Source organism: Hipposideros armiger, unplaced genomic scaffold (genome assembly GCF_001890085.2).
Source record: "Hipposideros armiger isolate ML-2016 unplaced genomic scaffold, ASM189008v1 scaffold_84, whole genome shotgun sequence".
In the NCBI taxonomy this organism is placed as follows: Eukaryota; Metazoa; Chordata; class Mammalia; order Chiroptera; family Hipposideridae; genus Hipposideros; species Hipposideros armiger.
The window spans coordinates 3,195,301-3,213,307 of record NW_017731434.1 but is presented as its reverse complement, the minus strand read 5'-3'; the positions used below and the strand labels follow the sequence as shown (position 1 = coordinate 3,213,307).

Genomic DNA, 18,007 nt, shown 5'->3' with positions numbered 1-18,007 from the left:
GCGACTCACGGCAGCCCAGCTCCAGGTTGAGCTGTTGTTCAGCATGCATCTTAGCTGTAGAGGGCAGTGTCACTGGCCCTCATATGTGGGATCCGAGCCGGGGCCCTCTGGCGTCCCAAGCGAGTTCTTAACCATCGCGCCACTCGGCCGGCCCCATAAGCATCAATTCTTGCTTCATCAAATAGATTATAAGCTCTTTGAGGGGTGGGGACATTAAACTTTTTAAAATAAAATTCTGCCCCATACTTATTGCAGTAATGATGTATAATACAGTCTTTGTTTGCTCTTCTATATTTAATGAGAGTTTAACAACACATAAACTCCCGTCCATACTTATCCCTTCTTTGAAGGATAGTAACACTCAAAATTAGTACCACCAATGTGATGATTTGCTAGCTATTTGTCTGGTCTTTTGCTTCCTGACATCTATACCAGCTACAGAGTAGTAGATTGGAACTTGATTCTGATATAGAACCCCTTTGCTACCTAACTCAGTCAAATTTATCAAATGTCATGATTGTTTTTGTTTTTGTTTTTTGGTGGGAAGGGGCCAGAAAGACCTTATGAAATCTCCATATTGATCTTTCAGGACCGATCCAGAGGAAGAGTCTCTTAGTTATGGCTGGTTCTTAAAAATTTAAAAATGACCAAGCCCTATGGTTTTACTTCAACCTTCTGCTCTTATCATTATGATTTTGAAATAGTTATTGGTAAAAGACAGATTAATAGATTTATTTCTGATAATGGGTCTTTATTTACCATGACTGAGCTTGGGGAACTTGGGTGCAGTATATTTATCTGAGCTTTCATCACCTTGCATTCCAATTAAGTAATTCATTCATTCATTTATTCATTCACTCATTCACTCATTCTACAGGCTTATATTGAATGTCTACTAAGTGCCAGATTTCCTCCTGCTTAACAATCATTTCCTTTCTCAACAACAGATGTTGGAATGAGGAGCAGTCTCAGGACTTGCCTCAACAGCTCTACCAAGACTAAGCTGAGGGCTTCTAAGAAAAACAAGACTTGGTTCTGCATGCTACTCTGCCCATGTCAGCTTTTCATGCATTTACTATAAGACTTACTCCAAGCGGGAAAATATTGTTAATTGGACTAAATAGGTTCCTTCCACTTTAACCTGAGGTCATTGGGCTGGTGTGGATGGAAGAGTATGTGGCACTAACTTGGTGGCTGACTTTCTGGTAGAAAGCATTCCTCAAAACATAGGAGAGCCACAAGGAACAGCTTTAGAGTCAGTTTCTCCAATAACATGACAAAACAATATCAGCTGGGTCACAGGAACATGTCTTGTTAAAGCAAAATAACTGCCCTCAATTACAAGAGGGAAGAGTCTTTCCTTGCCTTGACTACCTAATGGTTGGTTTAAATATATTTCATTTACAGCTGAAATGAAACTCTTGGTTATGGAGCTTGGAGCAAAATGAGAGGGAAGTACTTCAGGAAAGGTACATTCAGGAAGGCTAAAACAGTCATTGTCTCCTGAATCACTGGCTTGCTATTCTGTTTCATTCCTCAAGGTTAGATATGGTCTCCTACAGTAAAACCTGTGTTGTGCTGCTGTAAACAAATGCAGGAATGTGTCACAAGAGGAAACAGTTTAAGCCAAAGGCCTAAGAGATACTTGATCACTTCAGCTGGCCCTGATCCCAGCCAGCAGTAGCTGCTCCAGGTGAAATTCCACTGAACTACAGGTCAGCCCCTTAGGGACTGTCCAATTTTAACAAATGACACCAGAAACAGATACAGGATCTTACATAACCTCTTCACCTCTGTTAGGACTCCCCCATCTTATAAGTCTCCTTTCCTCATCCCCCTTTTCTCAGGATCCTCTCTTTCTTATTGGTTGTCTCCTTTTACTCAGCATATACTCGTTATAATGATAGCTAATGCTTGTTGAATATTTACCAAGAGCACTGTGACATATATTATTACAGGTGAGAAAACTGAGGAACACTGGGTATAAGGATGTTGCCCAAGGTCACACAGCCAGAACACTGGGGAGCTGAGATTTGAACTCCAGTAGTTCATGCTCTTCATTGGACTCTCTTTAAACAAATGTGCTTGACTCTCTCATATTAAAAAAAGATTCTACTTTTGACCTTCCTTCAGCTTTAGAAACTGACCTAAGTCTTTCCTGTCTCAGCCAAGTTTCTTTTCTTTTTCTTTTTTTTTTTTTTTAAGATTTTATTGGGGAATTGGGAGAGGAGGACAAGTTGCTGTCCTTTGGTTCTTCAGTCTAGTTGTGGAGGACGTTGCTTCACTGGCCCATGTTGGTATTATCATTGCGCTCTTCCCGGGTGAGGCAGATCGGTCGCTGGCCATTGGATGGCAACTCACAGCGGCTCATGAAAGCTCATGCCAGCTGCCAGCCAGCCCCACTGCAGCCTACATCGTCGCCGGCGACTCATGGCAGCCCAGTCCCAGGTTGAGCCGCTGTTCACCATCTTAGCTGTAGAGGGCACAGCGTCACTGGCCCTCATGTGGCATCTGAACCGGGGCCCTGCTGCTCAGAGCTGGCATCTGAAGCCAACTCACAACTAACGCGCCACTTGGCCAGCCCATAGCCAAGTTTCTTGCAAGTGTGGTCTGCACGCATACTCACTTCCTTACCGAATCTCCCCTGAACCCACTGGCTTTACTCCTTTCTGGAACTGTTCTCACCAAAGTTACCAATAACTCTTTGGTTGCTAAACCCAACAGACAATTGTCATTACATTTTATTTAACTTTCCCAGATGGAAACATTCTCCTCCCCTGCCTTCTATGACACCATCTGCTCCCGCTACTTCACTTCTCTCTGTTGTCTCCTCTGGCTCTGGCCCAGGTGTTTATCAGACTCCGGGGCTCAGCTTTCCTGCAGCCTCACTCTCCCTAAGCTAAATGGATGATCTCTCATCATACATGGCTTCCCTGCCATTGAGACCCTGGGGAATTCCACATCTGGGTCTACAGCCTGAACTAGTATTTTGGGTACCAGATTTCAAAAACCTCTTGATTAGTGGACATTCCCTCATGAATGTTCCATAAACATCTCAATCTTAATATGTTTGAAACTGAATTCTTTATTGGTCTCTCAAAACTCATTTCTTCTCCTCATTTCTTATCTCCTTGAATGGCATCTCTGTCTACACAGTTGTTTAAACCAGCTACTTCTAAGTCTTTCTAATTCTTCACATTCACCTGTACACACAATGGATCCTCCTGTTTTATTGATGCTACTTCCTAAAATCGCTTGGATCTATTTCTTCTTTTCCATTTCAACTGTTTCTTGTTCCTCCCCTGTCTGACCATCCAGATGACCTCCCGAATGACCTCCCTGCTGCTGCTTAGGTTCCCTCTCACTGATACTAGAGTCCTCTTTCCAAAATCCAAATCTGAAGACACGTGACTGAGTAAAAGGCCTTGAAGTTCCCCCATTGTCACAGGATGAAGTTCATATTTCTTAGCCTGGTGTTGTCAGCCTTTCATGTCCTGGACTTTTCTCTGTCTCCAGCTCTGCCTCTCACTGCTTCCCACCCCCTCACCTCTGAGACTGACTCTTGAACCCTCGTTCTCCTTGCCATGGGAAGAAATTAGCTTTCTTTCCACCTTAGCACTTGGCCAATTTCTTTTCTTTCTCAGGACTCAGCTCTGACTTTCCCACTCCATCACCTATGCCTCTGACATGGCATGTACCAAGCCAGACTGTTTGTTTGCACTCTCCCTATAACATGAGCTCCTTGAGATTACAGAGTGCTGCCTTGCATCTTTGTATGCTTAGGCCTATAACTTTGCTGATTGATAGTAGAAACTCAATAAATGTATCAAATGAATTGATGAAACTCACCCAAAGAAATATATATTGAATGGAAGAATTTAATATAGCAGTGAGATAGTATATTTATCACTAGGGAAGTTTAAGCAGCACCCTTGAAGTTCATACATCCCCTGGCTTAGGCTGTTTTTTCCTCTGTCTCCCTGCTAAGCCATTGTTTGAGGTCAGTGTACTCCTTCCAACCCACAAAGAACATCTCAGAAGCACCAAGCTCCCTCAGTTACAGCCAGCATCACCTTCTCAAACACTTGCTCATTGTTGCCTGTGGCCCTCTGCAATAGATTTGGCAATGCGCACAAAAAAGGTTCTGAATAAAAGATGCAGTGTAAATATTCTGAAATCAGTGTCTGTTGGGAAGGGGTTCAGTAATGGTTCAGATATTTTTATGGATTCACATCATTTCCTGTTTTGATGTTAATATGGAATTTCACATAATTGGGAGGAACATGGCTGGGGCACTCAGAGGTCTGTTTCATTGATATTCATTTGGTGTCTTATTATTTTGTCTTTGTGGTCAGACATCAACAGCTGTATAAACAGGAACAAAGTAAAATAGAAAATTGAGGTACTTATTTAAAGAATTATGACAAACCCTTCCCTCGCCCTCTGCATTCCCACAACCTCACCTACATTTTGGCCCCTTGCTAGGTATCTACATACACTTTTAGAGCATAGGCTTGGAAGTCTGAGAAACTTGGTCTGTCTTAACTCTGTCACTTATTAACTGTGTAATCTTGGGAAAGTTATTTAACTTTCCTGAGCCTCCATTTCTTCATCTGTAAAGTGGAGAAGAATATGAGTACTGATGCTTGGTGTGAGGATTAAATAAGATAATATGTGTAAAGACAGCACAATAGCTAGAGCATAGTAAGTCACCAGTATGCGTTAATAGTTTTAATATTGTTATGAGGTAATTAAAGTCAATATTTTTGGGGTAGAGGATGAAAACTTGGACTTATTTAATTGCCTTTGCAGTTCGCTTCCTTCCTTAGGGCTGTGGCTCTCTTACGAGTATACGTGCTTAATGGTGCTTCCAAAAAGATCTCAACACATGGGTAGGGAGACTGAGTGTGAGAGTGTGAGGTTTCCATTCACTTCACCTGGTAAAATTAAGTGATTGTGTTCCTTTCTTCTTAGCAGTAATTTACCCTTGTGGATGACTCTTAATTAACTCAGCAACATTGCTTTCTTCAAGGAAATAATTTTAAAAACATGGAAAAGAAAAACCATGTCTGCCATGTGATGCAGTGTTCCTAGGACTGTTTAGTGTCTTTGGAATCTCACAGTTCTTTATGCATAGTGAGCCCTTGATAAAGGTTTATTAATTTGGTCTGATTAAATGAAGAAAGTGTTGTGTTCTAGTTCAACATAACTTAGAGCCTTTTCACAATGAGGTTTATGTAATTAAGTAGGTTCATAGTCAGCACAAAATGCCTGCATTTCTTCAACATTAGAAAGAGAAAGACACCCCATGGTTTGTAAATGCATTTGATACTCTCTTGGAAAGTGGCCCATTATCTCTCTTCCTTTACTCTCCCATCCTGAATGGTCTGGACTTTGAAAATATAGGTGCAGGCTCAGAATGACAGAGGGGCCCTTTGTAACTGCATCCCTTCAGGGAAGAAAGAGCTGTGCCAGTTTCGGGTCTGTATCTAGAGCAGGGGTGACGTTTCACAGTGAAGGCAGACCACAGGCTTTGGAGTCAGATGGAAACTTATTTCTCTATATGAACCCAGCCTAGCTCATGAGCTGCCTGTTTTCATTTCATAGTGGAAACTCAGTCGAGCCTTGCCTCGGGTTTCTTAGTCCAATCCAGTGATTTCTGATAACCTTGATAGTCCAGTTCTGCTACAGGCTGAATGTTTGTATCCCCTCAAAATTAATATGTTAAATCCTAAAGCCCAATGTAATGGTATCGGGAGGTGGAGCCTTTGGGAGGTGGTTAGGCCATGAGGATGGAACTTTCATGGATAGGATAACGCCCTTAAAAAAGAGGCCCCAGAGAGCGCCCTCACCCCTTCCACCTTGTGAGGGCACAGCAAAAGACTGTGAATCAGGAAGTGGGCCCTCACTGGTCACTGAACCTGTCAGTGCTTTGATGTTGGACTCCCCAGCCTTCAGAACTGTGAGAAATAAATTTCTATAGTTTATAAGGCACTCACTCTATGGTATTTTGTTATAATAACCTGAGCATATTTAGACAAGTTCAAAGTTCAGTCTCCATGTCAGGGCTATTCTCCCACCTCAAGGGTTTTCTTTACCCTTCCTCCAGTCCTGGTTTTCCCAGCACTGTGGATCTCTGGGGGTGTACCCTTTCCACTTTCCAGTCTCTGCTTTGGGGTCTCCTGCTGGTCCTACTGATGCATTCCTCTTTGCTGAATTCTGACAAGCACCCAGGCTTTCCTTTCAGGCACCCCTTCCACCACTGGGTACAAAGAACTTTTCCAGAACCACAGGAGCCCAGAGAAACAGGGGCTTTTAGTAGATGCACCCCTTTTTTCCAAATCCCTTCCTCACATTTGTGAGTTATTTGCTTTTGAAAGGACAAGTGAAAACAAGGCACAAGAGACTTTTTCCTCCAAGATCTACCAATGCTAAGTCCGGGGTTTCATATACCTGCTCAACACCTGCCCCCTCCCTACTAGCCTTAGGATGGTGGTTCTCAAAGTAAGGTCCACAGACCCTTAGGGGGGAGTCCCCTATTTTGATTACAACACTAAGATGCTATTTGCTTTTCACTGATGGTGCAGAGGCAATGGTTGTAAAACTGCAGTGCAAATCAAGGCAGCAGCACCAAGTCTGCTAGTCATGTATTCTTCACCATTGTGAACTCATAGAAAAAAAAAAAGAAATAAAATGCAACTGTTACTTAAGAATGCATTTGATGAGCAGTAAAAAATATTGATTGAATTTCAACTCTGATGCACACTTCATTGTAATACTTTGTGCGACAAAATGAGAAGCACACAAAAGTTACTTCAGCGCACTTAGTTATAATGGTTTTCTTGAGGAAAAGCACTGTGTGATTGTTTGAGATGCTTAACTAGTTGCTTTTTTAGTTGAACATCATTTTTACTTTCTGCAAGACTGACTATCATAGAAGTTATGGTTTTTCAGACTTGAGTATTTGGCAGACATTTTCTTAAAAAGAAATAAAGGAAGGCATCCCTCCAAGGAAATAACTGGCAGCATTTGTTGCTAATAATAAAATCCAAGCTTTCAAGCCCTGATCCATCACTTACTAGTGAATTATTTAACTCTCTAACATCTTACTTGAAAAGTCAGGATGGTGATAATACTCCATAGGGTAGATACAAGCATTAAATAAGGTAATATTATAAAACATTTTATATAGTGCTTGGCGTGTGTTAAGTATTCAAGTAGACATTGGCTTCTAGTATAGCTGCATCAAGTTAAAACAATCAGATTTGTTATTCATTTTTAATTTAACCAAATATGTGAGTCATTTCCACCAAAAATGTTCAACCTGAGCCCCAAGGAAATACTCTCTAAAAATTAGACTTATTCATAGTTCTTTAATAATAGGGTAACAATGAAATGACAATAGAGCTATAATGAACTAATGACAGACACTGCTTTGAGCAAAATTCTCATTTCTCCAGTTTTCCTCCAGGAAATAAATAGGACAAATTGTGCAGCTGTTAAATGCACAGAATAATACAAAGATACTATACAAGTACCTCCCAAAGCTTACTACTTAAAAGCAGTTTATCAGCATCAGTGCCAAGATACACAAAGCCATGCGTCCCAGACACCGAAATTTATAGCCATTGAGTGACGTCTTGATCATTATGCCATTAGTATCACGCCTCACCTATAAAGTCAGATGATTTTGCAAATTGAAGCACTTCTACCAAGGCTTTGGGTAGGAATTAACGGGAATTCAGATTGTGTTACTGTTTTGGGCACAGGCGGGCTATGAAAAGCAGAGAAAGGAAAAAGAAGCCAAGGAGATTGGATTAGAGCAAGGTAATGATCAAGAGATTAAAAAAGAAAAAAGGAGAGAAATGTACCAGAAAAGGTTGTGAAAAACTATGGAATCCTGTTAATGGGATATAATGAGGCTCGTTAAAGGGTATTTTTACATTTTCCAAATATTTTTCCATTTCCAGTAATGACTGAGTCTCAGTTTTATATCTTGTGGGTGAACAACCGAAGTCCTTAGGACGCTTTTCAATCCTTTGGATCACCAGGCCCTATTCTGGGAGATCTCTTATGTGTCCTTTGGAAGGTACTTCTATGTAAAAAGCTACTGAGCTGCTTCTTCATGAACCAAGAAGTGACAGTCACACAACATTCAGATGGCCAACTAAGTCCGTCCTTGCCACCCTTGCTTTGCCTTTGTCCCACTTTCCCTGAACATTGTTTTTCTACTCAGATGACAGTGCTATTACCTACCACCACTTATAACTATTTTGCAAATGAGCAAGAAATGCCATCAGCTTAGGTGGAGGTGCGAGGGTAGGGGGGAAGTTGGTATTGCTTGCTCTCAGCAAGAGAGTGGCAGCTACATGGGGTAAGGAGCATCTGATTAGGCTCATAATTAGCCTGAAAACCATCCTGCCAGAAACAGCTATAGCAGCAACCTGCCTGTCAGTTCCATTCCAGGAATCCCAATCACTAGTTTGGTTGTTATGGAAACTGACCACACTGCTTTCTAAAGAAGTCATTATTCCAACAAATATTTGTTGTTCTAGTCATTATGGGGTATCTAAATGAGTGATGCAGACACAAGGGGTGAAGGAGCACAGAGGAGGAAGGCTGGTGATTAGACAAGACGTCACAGGGAGTTAGAACTTAAACCTGACCTTGGGGCATGATTAGCGAGGGGAGAAGACATTTCAAGTGAAAAGGTTGGCAAAAGTCAGAACAGTTCAAGAGATAATAATGATGCAGGTGTGGCTGGAGGCAGAGTTGGAGTGCAGTGGGAAATGGGAAAGACACTCTGAGGCCAGTAGGGAGAGAGCTTTGAAGGCCAGTTTGGCCCTTTCTCTGGACAAAAGGGAACCAATGGTTACTTTGAAATGGGAACAGTGCTTTGGGAATATTAATTTTACCTTATGACTAACAGTGAGGATGTCAGCCTAGCCTCTGCTAATACTACAGCTCCACTGTTGTTCTGGTAGATACCAAGATAATCATATAAAAAACGAAAAATCCAGCCATCTTCTTACATAGACAAAAAACCCATACTTGTTTTATTGAAATCATCTGACTCTTGTTTATTAAAATTAATCAAAACTGCTAGGGGTGTGTCTATTACATCCCGAGTATTTTTATAAGCTCAAACTGACCTGCAATAATACAGCCCCCAAATACCACTCTACCATCTGTCGAAGAAGTGTTTAGAATGAAAGCCTTAATTTTCAAGCAGAGTTCAGTAAATACCCTAGAAAAAGAGCAATTATTTTTCCCTTATATCACACTGGCTTTGTATCTTCTATGGCCCAAACAGTAAGCTGAAGTCTTTTTTCACAATAATAGTGACTGACCAACAAGTTGAAATGCAGGAGAGTTTGGTTGGATATAAGAAAAACATTTTGTTCAGAGCAGCAGTTTTCAGAATATGGTCTGTAAAGACCCCTTGGGGGTCTCAAGCTTTGTGTGATGCCAAAGATTTTATATTGCAATATTTGACCTTCTAAAGGTCACAGGACTTAGAAACAGATGAGCTGAAACCTTTAGTTATATCTAGACAGATGGAAGCAACATTTGAAAATACATATCAAAATTCAATTGTGAGTGCTAAACAATGGGTAAATCTGAAATAATATAAATGCTAGAGTCAGTAACAACAAAGCTAAATTATTTTTAGAAGTGTTTTTGGACCACATTGTTAATAATGCAGACATCTACATGATAATAAAGGCTCATTCTTTGGATTTCTGAACACCAAGTTTAAAGGTCTTCCCTCTTCCTAATTTGGCCCCTAAGATAAAAGCTAAACAGAAAGTATAATTTACTATCTTGGCCTTGATGCCAAGAAAACTGATTAAAGTTTATGTGGAAAGGGAATTTTCTTTGAAGTTATGATGATGAGTTTCTCTTTAGTAAGGAGAAACAGTGTACTTTTACTTTCTGAAAAGAATGTGAAATAAGTGTGGCAAGAGTCCATCCAGTTCCCAAGGTTACGGTCAACTAGAGGCAAGCAGGTCAGAAACAGAACTCAGGTTGGCCTCAAGGATTGTCTCTGCTTTAAGACATATTCTCTTTGGCTGGAATTCTTCCTTCTCTCACCTCCCATCAATCCCTTCAGTCACCCCATCTCTTCCTTTAGTTCTGTGCTTAAATGTTGCTTACATAAGGAAGCCTCCCGTGATCAATCTATTCTATAATCACCCATCTCCACCCCAAACACTCCACCAGGTGCTCTGTTTCAGCTCTTTGTATGCCTCCTAATTTTGTGATAATAGTTTGATTAGTTCTTATTGTCATCTAAGATGGAAGCTCTGTGATCCCTGCTGATTGCTCAGCACAGGCCCATAACTCAGTAAGTGTTTGGTTGGTGATTGAATGTGGAAGACAGTTGAAGTATCAACCCATACAACTGAGTTTAGGTAAATGGGGAAGGGCCCACTTAGAGTCCTGCTTTGTCTATGCTGAAAAGATACAAAACCTAAGGTAATATAAAACTGTGTAAATGAAAGCAGCAATCTGAAAGCCTGGGTGTGTGTGTTTGTGTGTGTGTGTGTGTGTGTGTGTCTGTGTCTATGTGTTATCTTAACCAAGAAAGTGGCAAGACTTCAAAAATAGGGTGGGAAACGAATAGGCTTTTCTTCTCTACCAAGTTGTTATTAGCAATTGCATTAGAAAATTTGAGGCTGTTACTCACCAATTATGAAAATAATTTTACACTTCCTCAAATCTTCCATGACACCTTTAAAGTAAGAATAATTTATTAGCAAGAAATACTGTGTTTTACTCATGTTATGTAAAAACCAAAATCTTGTAGTATTTTTTGATAAGAAGCTTGAAGTTGAGTAAATGTGTTAAGGCTATAATTAAAAGGCACTGATGACCATTTCAGCCTTATTCCCAGACCCAGATAACATATTTTCATTTTAACATGCAATATCACTTTTAGGTAGCAAAACTGGTAAGGCATTAAATAGCATGAGTCACAAAGAAAGATAATTTAAAAAAATTATTTAGAAAATTTTCTGAGTGTCTCAGTTTTGAGTTATTTCACATTTGTAAACATTTGTAATCTCTCTTTTAATAAAGAAGGGTTAAGACATAACTAGGGAGTCTTGAAGACAATATTTTAAAAATAGTTGTTATTTACGGAAAACAATGCTATTTTCCATTTAAGGTAGTGATATAAAATTTCCTTTTAAAATAAATGTATATAACTAATAACAGTGAGTCAATTTACAGAAAAATATGAAGTAAATAATAATATAGAATAATAAGTAGCACAAAGAGATGAAGCAAAAATCAAGAAGGTGGCAAGTGAGGACTAAATTTTGGGAACCACTGCTGAAGGCAAAGAAATGATTAGGAATTTTGGCAAAGTATGAAATCTTCTAGAGCTTGTGGAGCTCTAAAAGGTTTTCAGTTGTTATGTGGTGTAGCAGGTAGCCATGGGGGATGGGTTGGCAGTAACTCTATTTTTGGTCCTGTCGTCAACTGACTTGACCTCAGCAAGTGACTTACTCTCCTTAGACCTCCGTTTCTCCATCTGTAAAATAAAGGTGTTGGACCCCATGATCTCTAATGTCTCTTTTGGTTCAAATACCTGTGCTTGCTCTAAATAAATAGGCCACACAAGGAAGTGGCCCTCTTTGTCCCTTGCCACAAGGGACATGATGTTATTATTGTTGTATGTTTAAGATATCTTCCTAAAATAATCCAAAATTCTAAGAGACCTGGGGTGAGAGTAAGGTCACCTAAAGAGATAACCACAGAGAAAAACTTGAATTGGGAATGGCTCTGTGAGCTCAGGGTGTCTGGGCTTGGAAAATGCCAGTGGTTACTGCTTGAGTCTGGAAGCAGGGGTCCTCAAACTAATAAAAGACAACCAGTTTAGAGTGAGGACCTGAGGACAGAGGAAATAGCAGTCCTACCTAAGACTGTTTCAGCAAGGAGCATAGACAAGTAATTCACCATTGCTTTAAGACAATAGGACTTTATTTATGAAGATTAGATTTTACATGTGCTCAAGAGTTGAACCCACTCTCACAAGGGGAGTTAGCAGGCTGCCTACTCCACTGTGCCAGGGCAGGTCAGGCTTCCGCCCTGGAGGCAGAGTTTTTGGGCAGGCCAGGAGCGCAGATGTAGGCTAGTTCAGGATGCTCTGAAGTTCAATGAGAACCTGTAAAAGCCACTTAAGGAGAGGTACTGCTCCAACCTAGAGGCCATTGGAGCAAATGAGGATGGTGAAAGCTAAGAAGCAGGCCCTAGGAGATTCAGATACTCACCATGTTCAGGTCCATCCTCCAATGGGCTAATTTCTAAGCAGCCTAGTCTAACACCTATGGAGTTGGCAGGCTGATTCTTCAAACAAGAACTTTCAGAAAGGTTTCTTTTATGTGCTTAGGCAAAGGCCAGGCAAAGATTCTAAACCAGTGAGGTAGGTGGGTGTGGAGTGTTGTGGACTGTGGTAACAAGAGTTAACATTCAATATTGGGGGGAAATGGGGTGGCAGATTGGGGGAGGGGGGTTGTAACTTCGAGGGGTAAAAAGTATAACTATTGCACTGTGTTGTACAGCTGAAATGAATTCTAAAAAATGTGTATTTCATAATAAAAAATAATTTAATAAAAATTAAAAAAAAAAGAGTTAACATTCAAAGTCAAGTTTTTAGAGCATCATGCTGGACACACAAAACAACATCTGAGGCTGAATGCTTCCCTCAGCGGGACAGATGTGACTGCAGATAGAGTAACTGAAGATAATTTTAACACTTTATTATTCTTGTTAACCCCTATGCTAAGGGTAATACTTTTCAAACTGCCAGATACATTGAATAGACAGTAATATATTACCATGTAGGATACTGTGATTTTTTTTTTAATTCATGAAAACTTTGCATGTAGTTTTAAAGTAAAGACACTCGAGTTCACAAAGGTATTAGGTGTTTTTTGTTGGAACCTTGGACTCTTGGGGTGTGAATTCCAGGTCCAGGGCTGGGAAGACTCCCAGAGCAGCCTTCTCAGTGGGGAGAGCCCTGGAAAGTGGGACAGGCCTAGATGGAGTCAGCCCTGAGTTCCTAGTCTAGAGCTCTGGGCTCTTTTCCTGGTTCAGGAAGTAGCTGCTTTTGCTGATCCTATGGGTGTGAGTTGACTAAAATGACAGGGAATGTGATTACCCGGAGAGAGAGAAGAATGTTTTCTTTTCCCATCTTGGTGACAAAATTACAATTGTACACTTAAAATGGGCTTATAGGACTCTGACTTATACTTCATATCATATGTGGATGATCAGCGCTTTTGAAAGTTAGATCATTCTTCTGAGAGTTATAAAACCTACTTCTTAGTGGAATTGGAGTGGTTCATTTATATATACAATGCTACCTTTTTATAGTAATCCACTATTAGTTGAGTGAAAGGCCCAACTCAGCAGAGAGAGAGAGGGAAAGACAAAGAAGAGGGAGAGGGAGAGGGAAAGGGAGAGGAAGAGGAGGAGGGAGAGGGAGAGAGAGAGAAACATGAAGAATTAGGTTGGGAATAGAAGGGGAAGGAGACAGGGGAGAAAGTGCTGGAAGCAGAGGAAAAAAGTGAATTTGGGCTCTTTGGAACCATTTGGTTTTCACACTGAAGGACGAATTTTTTTTTAAAGTTTTTTTTTAATCAAAGAGATGCTCCAGTCTCTTTACAGAGTAGCCCGTGGTGATTGGAAAAGTCCTGTGTTACCTGGAGCTTTCTATTGAAGGCAAATACATTGTGCTCTTAACATGCGGGACCAGATGGTTCTCTCATGTTCCCTGGACTTCCAGCTTACTTTTATGAAGCTGAGCAACTTTTAATCTATTTGCAACCTAGGAAAGTGGCTGTGGTTACTATTATGATGATTTGGTATAGTTGTATTCTATTCCAGTTTAAAAAAAATAGCTATTCTTTTAAAATTAATGATGGTACATTCATGCAACGGTCATTACAAATTCAGGTTATAGAGAGTTTTTAATGACATGGAAACATGCTTATGTTATGACATGCAGAAAAAATTGGAGATAATATTTGTATATACACATGTATTCTCAACTATGTAAAAATAGATACATATGAGTAGACAACATATTGGAATAAAATATACTAGAATATTGTCATAAGGTTTTAGATGACTCTTATTTTCTACTTCAAAAAAAAAATTTCCACCATGAATATGTATTACTTTTTTAACCAGGAAAAAAGGAAACTTTGTTAGACCATCAATCAATACCTATCCAGTGGGGACAGAGCTGATTATTTGCACTTGGCTCATGTTTACGTGCCTCCCCATGCATCACCATGATGTCATTTGGCGACTGAGATTTCCACATATTGCTATTGCCATTATCATCAAGTGGCAGTTTATCTACTACCTCATGCTCATGGGTTAGTGCAGGATTGGAACGGGAGTTATTGAGAAAGCCAAATCATTTACTTGTATGTGTTCACAGTCAATATACACATATTTCCATGGATCATAACTATAACAACATTTATTACAGAGGGGAGATGTAAGAAGGTGTTTTAACTAGGGTAATCATGAACCTTATCTTTCTTGGACAATCTCAGATCCACGTAATGTTATCTATTTTCAGTTTCATGTGTAGTTAATTATGGTTGGATTTTTACATTTTTGTAAGACTTTTAACATGACAAAAATTATAAAGCAGTATAATTTGGATGTTTCTTAGGTTGCATACCAATGGTACACCACAGAATAGTAACTACTATGCAAGGAAATGACTGTGTTCCAATAAATGTGAAGAAAAGTTAGCTGGCTCTCAGTAAATGCAAGACTTGTGGGAGCCTTGCTGTGCTATCATATATGTGACTCTTCCAAAGGCAACTGAGTGCTCAGTGTTTGCCAAACATATTTTACCAGAGCATCCTGTTTTCACTTAGTATGTAGGGGTCAGGTTCTCTTGGCAGCGAGGAAATGCATCTCTTAGGCATCCCTGAGGTTCTTTACGTGGACCAAGAGGGGAGAGAGCCAAAGGGTTTCCATCTTAACCGTGTTCTCTGCCTAAGGGAAAAGTCCATGCTATTGGTAGTTTATTATCTCTTTATCGGTGTTTAATAAAAAATACATACTCAAAGCCACTAAAATGACAACACTGGTCTGCTTAGTAAAGGAAACTCACCTCCCATGGCGTCCTCTCCAAATATATTTAACTGGTCATCACCCTGTTTATAAAAAAAATATCAAAATATTAGATGATAATACTAAAGGTATTGTGTTCAACTTTTTGCCAACACTAACATACTTAACCTTCCAAACAACACTATGAAGGAGGTGCTATCATGACCCACCTTTATAGAGAAAGAAACTGAGAGTTGGAGAAGTTAAGTTGTGCCAGGACACATGGCAGTGAGGCACAAGGCAGATTCGAACTTGGGCTGTCTGTCCCCAGAGTTCATGCTCCTCTTAATTGGTAAGATATCCTGGCCTCATTTTCTTGGTGCATAACCTATCTGTGGTCAGAAAAGCTGATTTCAAGAAGACAAAACCCTCCAGTACCTGAAGCTCACTCATAGGTGTAGTCATAGCTGTTTTACAAACAACTCTGTAATTTAAAGCTGGACTTGGCAAACTTTCCGTAAAGGGCCAGACACTAAACATTTTCAGCCTGGTGAGCCATATGGTCTCTGTGCATATTTACCACTGTCCATAGTTTGCCAATCACTGAAAACTAAAGCATGAAATAAAGTAAGTTGGAATGACCAGCTTTGATTGATGCCTGCCTTTTAAACTTTCATGTTATTTTTTAAAGCAAACAGCTGCTCTAATTTCCTTATAGAAGAACCAACCTATGGTGATTGGAAGAAATCCAGAAAAACATTTATAAAAAGGCAATTGGTGAGAATTTTCAATCCTTCTTATGTCTCTATCCACCCCATTTTCCCACTTCCTCATCTTTTATAGGTAACCACTCATAGAAGTTTTTCTCTTGTTTTGGTATCTTTCCAGATACACAAAAACCAACTTTCAGATATCCATGGATACACTTGAATATAAGTATATAATCTTATTACCTCCATTTTGTACACAGAAAGAAGCACACTTACACATGCATATGTGTTTATAATTACCTACTAATCTATACCGTTCTTCCCCTCATTTTTTCACTTGTCAGTATTTCCTGGGAACTTTCCATATCAGCACGGAATGTTCTTGGTTGTACAGTATGCTATTGTATGGAAGGTACCATAGTGGCTGCTGTTGTTTTTAAATAGTCCTTTATGGATGGACCATGAAGTTGTTTCCAATCTTGGACTATTTTTGAAAAAGTAGCACAATGAATAAACTTCTACAAATGCCATTTCATATACATATATACCTGTCCTGGAGGATAAATTCCCAGAGAGAGGGCTGTGTGGTCAAAGAGTAAATGTATTTATAATTGATAGATTTTGCTAAATTGTTCTCCACAGAGGTTGTGTCTGCAAAGGACAGTCTCTGGCTCACGCTTTAGCCTCTGGCCTCTCACTCCCTTTGATGCCGGACTCAGTGAAATGAGGTTGCCTGGTTGCAATGAGCTCCCTTGAGGTGAACTGCCTTGAAAGCACTTTGAAAACAGAGCTGGCACCATCCTTTTTTAGAAATTATGCCTTTGGGTCAACTTTACTGCCTGTCTTCTCAGATTTGCCTGTGTGTCCAGAGTTATTCCAGGTGAGAGGAGAGGACTTTGTGAAATTGTCATTCAGGGATCCATCTACATTAATTAACTCCCTTCCATGAATAGAAACGACTTCTGTTATTCGTTAGTGAGCCTCCCTACCCCCTTCCCTTGTTGAAATCATTGCATTTTGGAGCTGGGAGTATAGGGATCACCTAATCCAACTGTACTGCCCTCCTCTTCCATTTTACAGCTGAGGAAAAGATGGTTAGAGAGGCCACGTGAGGGCCCCATGGTTATGCCATCATATCCTTAGTGAGGTCATCTTGGGATGAGAACCACAGCTTCTATGAGGCAGCATGGCTCCTAGAGATTTAGTCTCATCAGTTTAGCTACTATAGAGGATCTGATAACGTCCTGCCCCTCACCTGGCCAGTGCATCCATCCCCCAGCTGCTGCTACGGGCTCACAGATAATCTGGCCCCTCCCTCAAGCTGGGATGACGCTAATGTAAGTTGTGCCATAGTGGACCCCTGGAAATCAGGCTGACCACATCAGGCTAAGCAGTCGGGGTCACATCCTTGCTCAACTCCTACCCTCGCCCTAACCTGTATCTCTCTCCACCTCCTAAGAGCACCTCCTAATAACACATTTGCAAAGAATACCCATCTTAGGCTCTACTTCTAGAGAAGCCCACCTGAGACAGGGACCTAATTGCAGCAATTATTATGTTTGCCTAAAATGCAGCTACATAGAAAGAGGATCAATAGCCTTTCTGGAAAAGGATTGTTTAATCAGACTGCTCATTGCTTGTCAAACAGCTATTGAATACATCTAGGTAATGTTAAGAGGAAAGCACCGAGTCCTCTCCTTCAATTTTTAATATTGTTGAATTATCAGGCTTACACTTATAGGCTAAATGGTAACAGATCTTTCTTGTACCTGGCTATCATGTTTTGGGAGTTTGATCAGGGTTAATCTCAATTCATAAAACAATGCACCATGTTACAAAGGGGCCGATCCAACCTCTGTTGGGCTGCTTGCATCTGACCTGTTTTTCTGCGTAGCTCTTATGCACAGCCTTCTATTCTGTTTGCCCAAATGCTTTAAATGAACCCGTGCTTTATTTCATGAATGCATTAGTAGTGGACACATTTCTGGTGCACTGATGCAACTGTCATCAGCTCTATGCCAGGAATGTGGCGCACGGCTCTCACTGACAGGAAAGCCCAGATGAATGGGGTGTTTGATGGGAGGATGTTATTTTCCAGTGATGCTCAAAATAAGCCTGATTCCAATGTGAATCTTTAGAAACAAAATTTTTCTGGCATCTTACACACACACACACACACACACACACACACACACACACACACACACACA

General features: G+C 40.4%; 1 protein-coding gene across 3 annotated transcripts in view; it reads right to left on the bottom strand.

Moving 5' to 3' along the window:
* AK5 (adenylate kinase 5) overlaps positions 1 to 18,007 on the bottom strand; it is a 225,566-nt gene that overhangs the window by 54,758 nt on the left and 152,801 nt on the right. For 2 of the 3 annotated variants that reach the window (XM_019644035.1, XM_019644037.1), the window contains exons 9-10: positions 15,149 to 15,191; positions 10,691 to 10,735 (exon numbers count right to left, since the gene is read on the bottom strand). In XM_019644035.1, coding sequence (XP_019499580.1) covers positions 10,691 to 10,735; positions 15,149 to 15,191 — 88 coding nt within the window. The remainder of the gene's footprint in view (positions 1 to 10,690; positions 10,736 to 15,148; positions 15,192 to 18,007) is intronic. The other variant, XM_019644036.1, reaches the window with a different exon arrangement.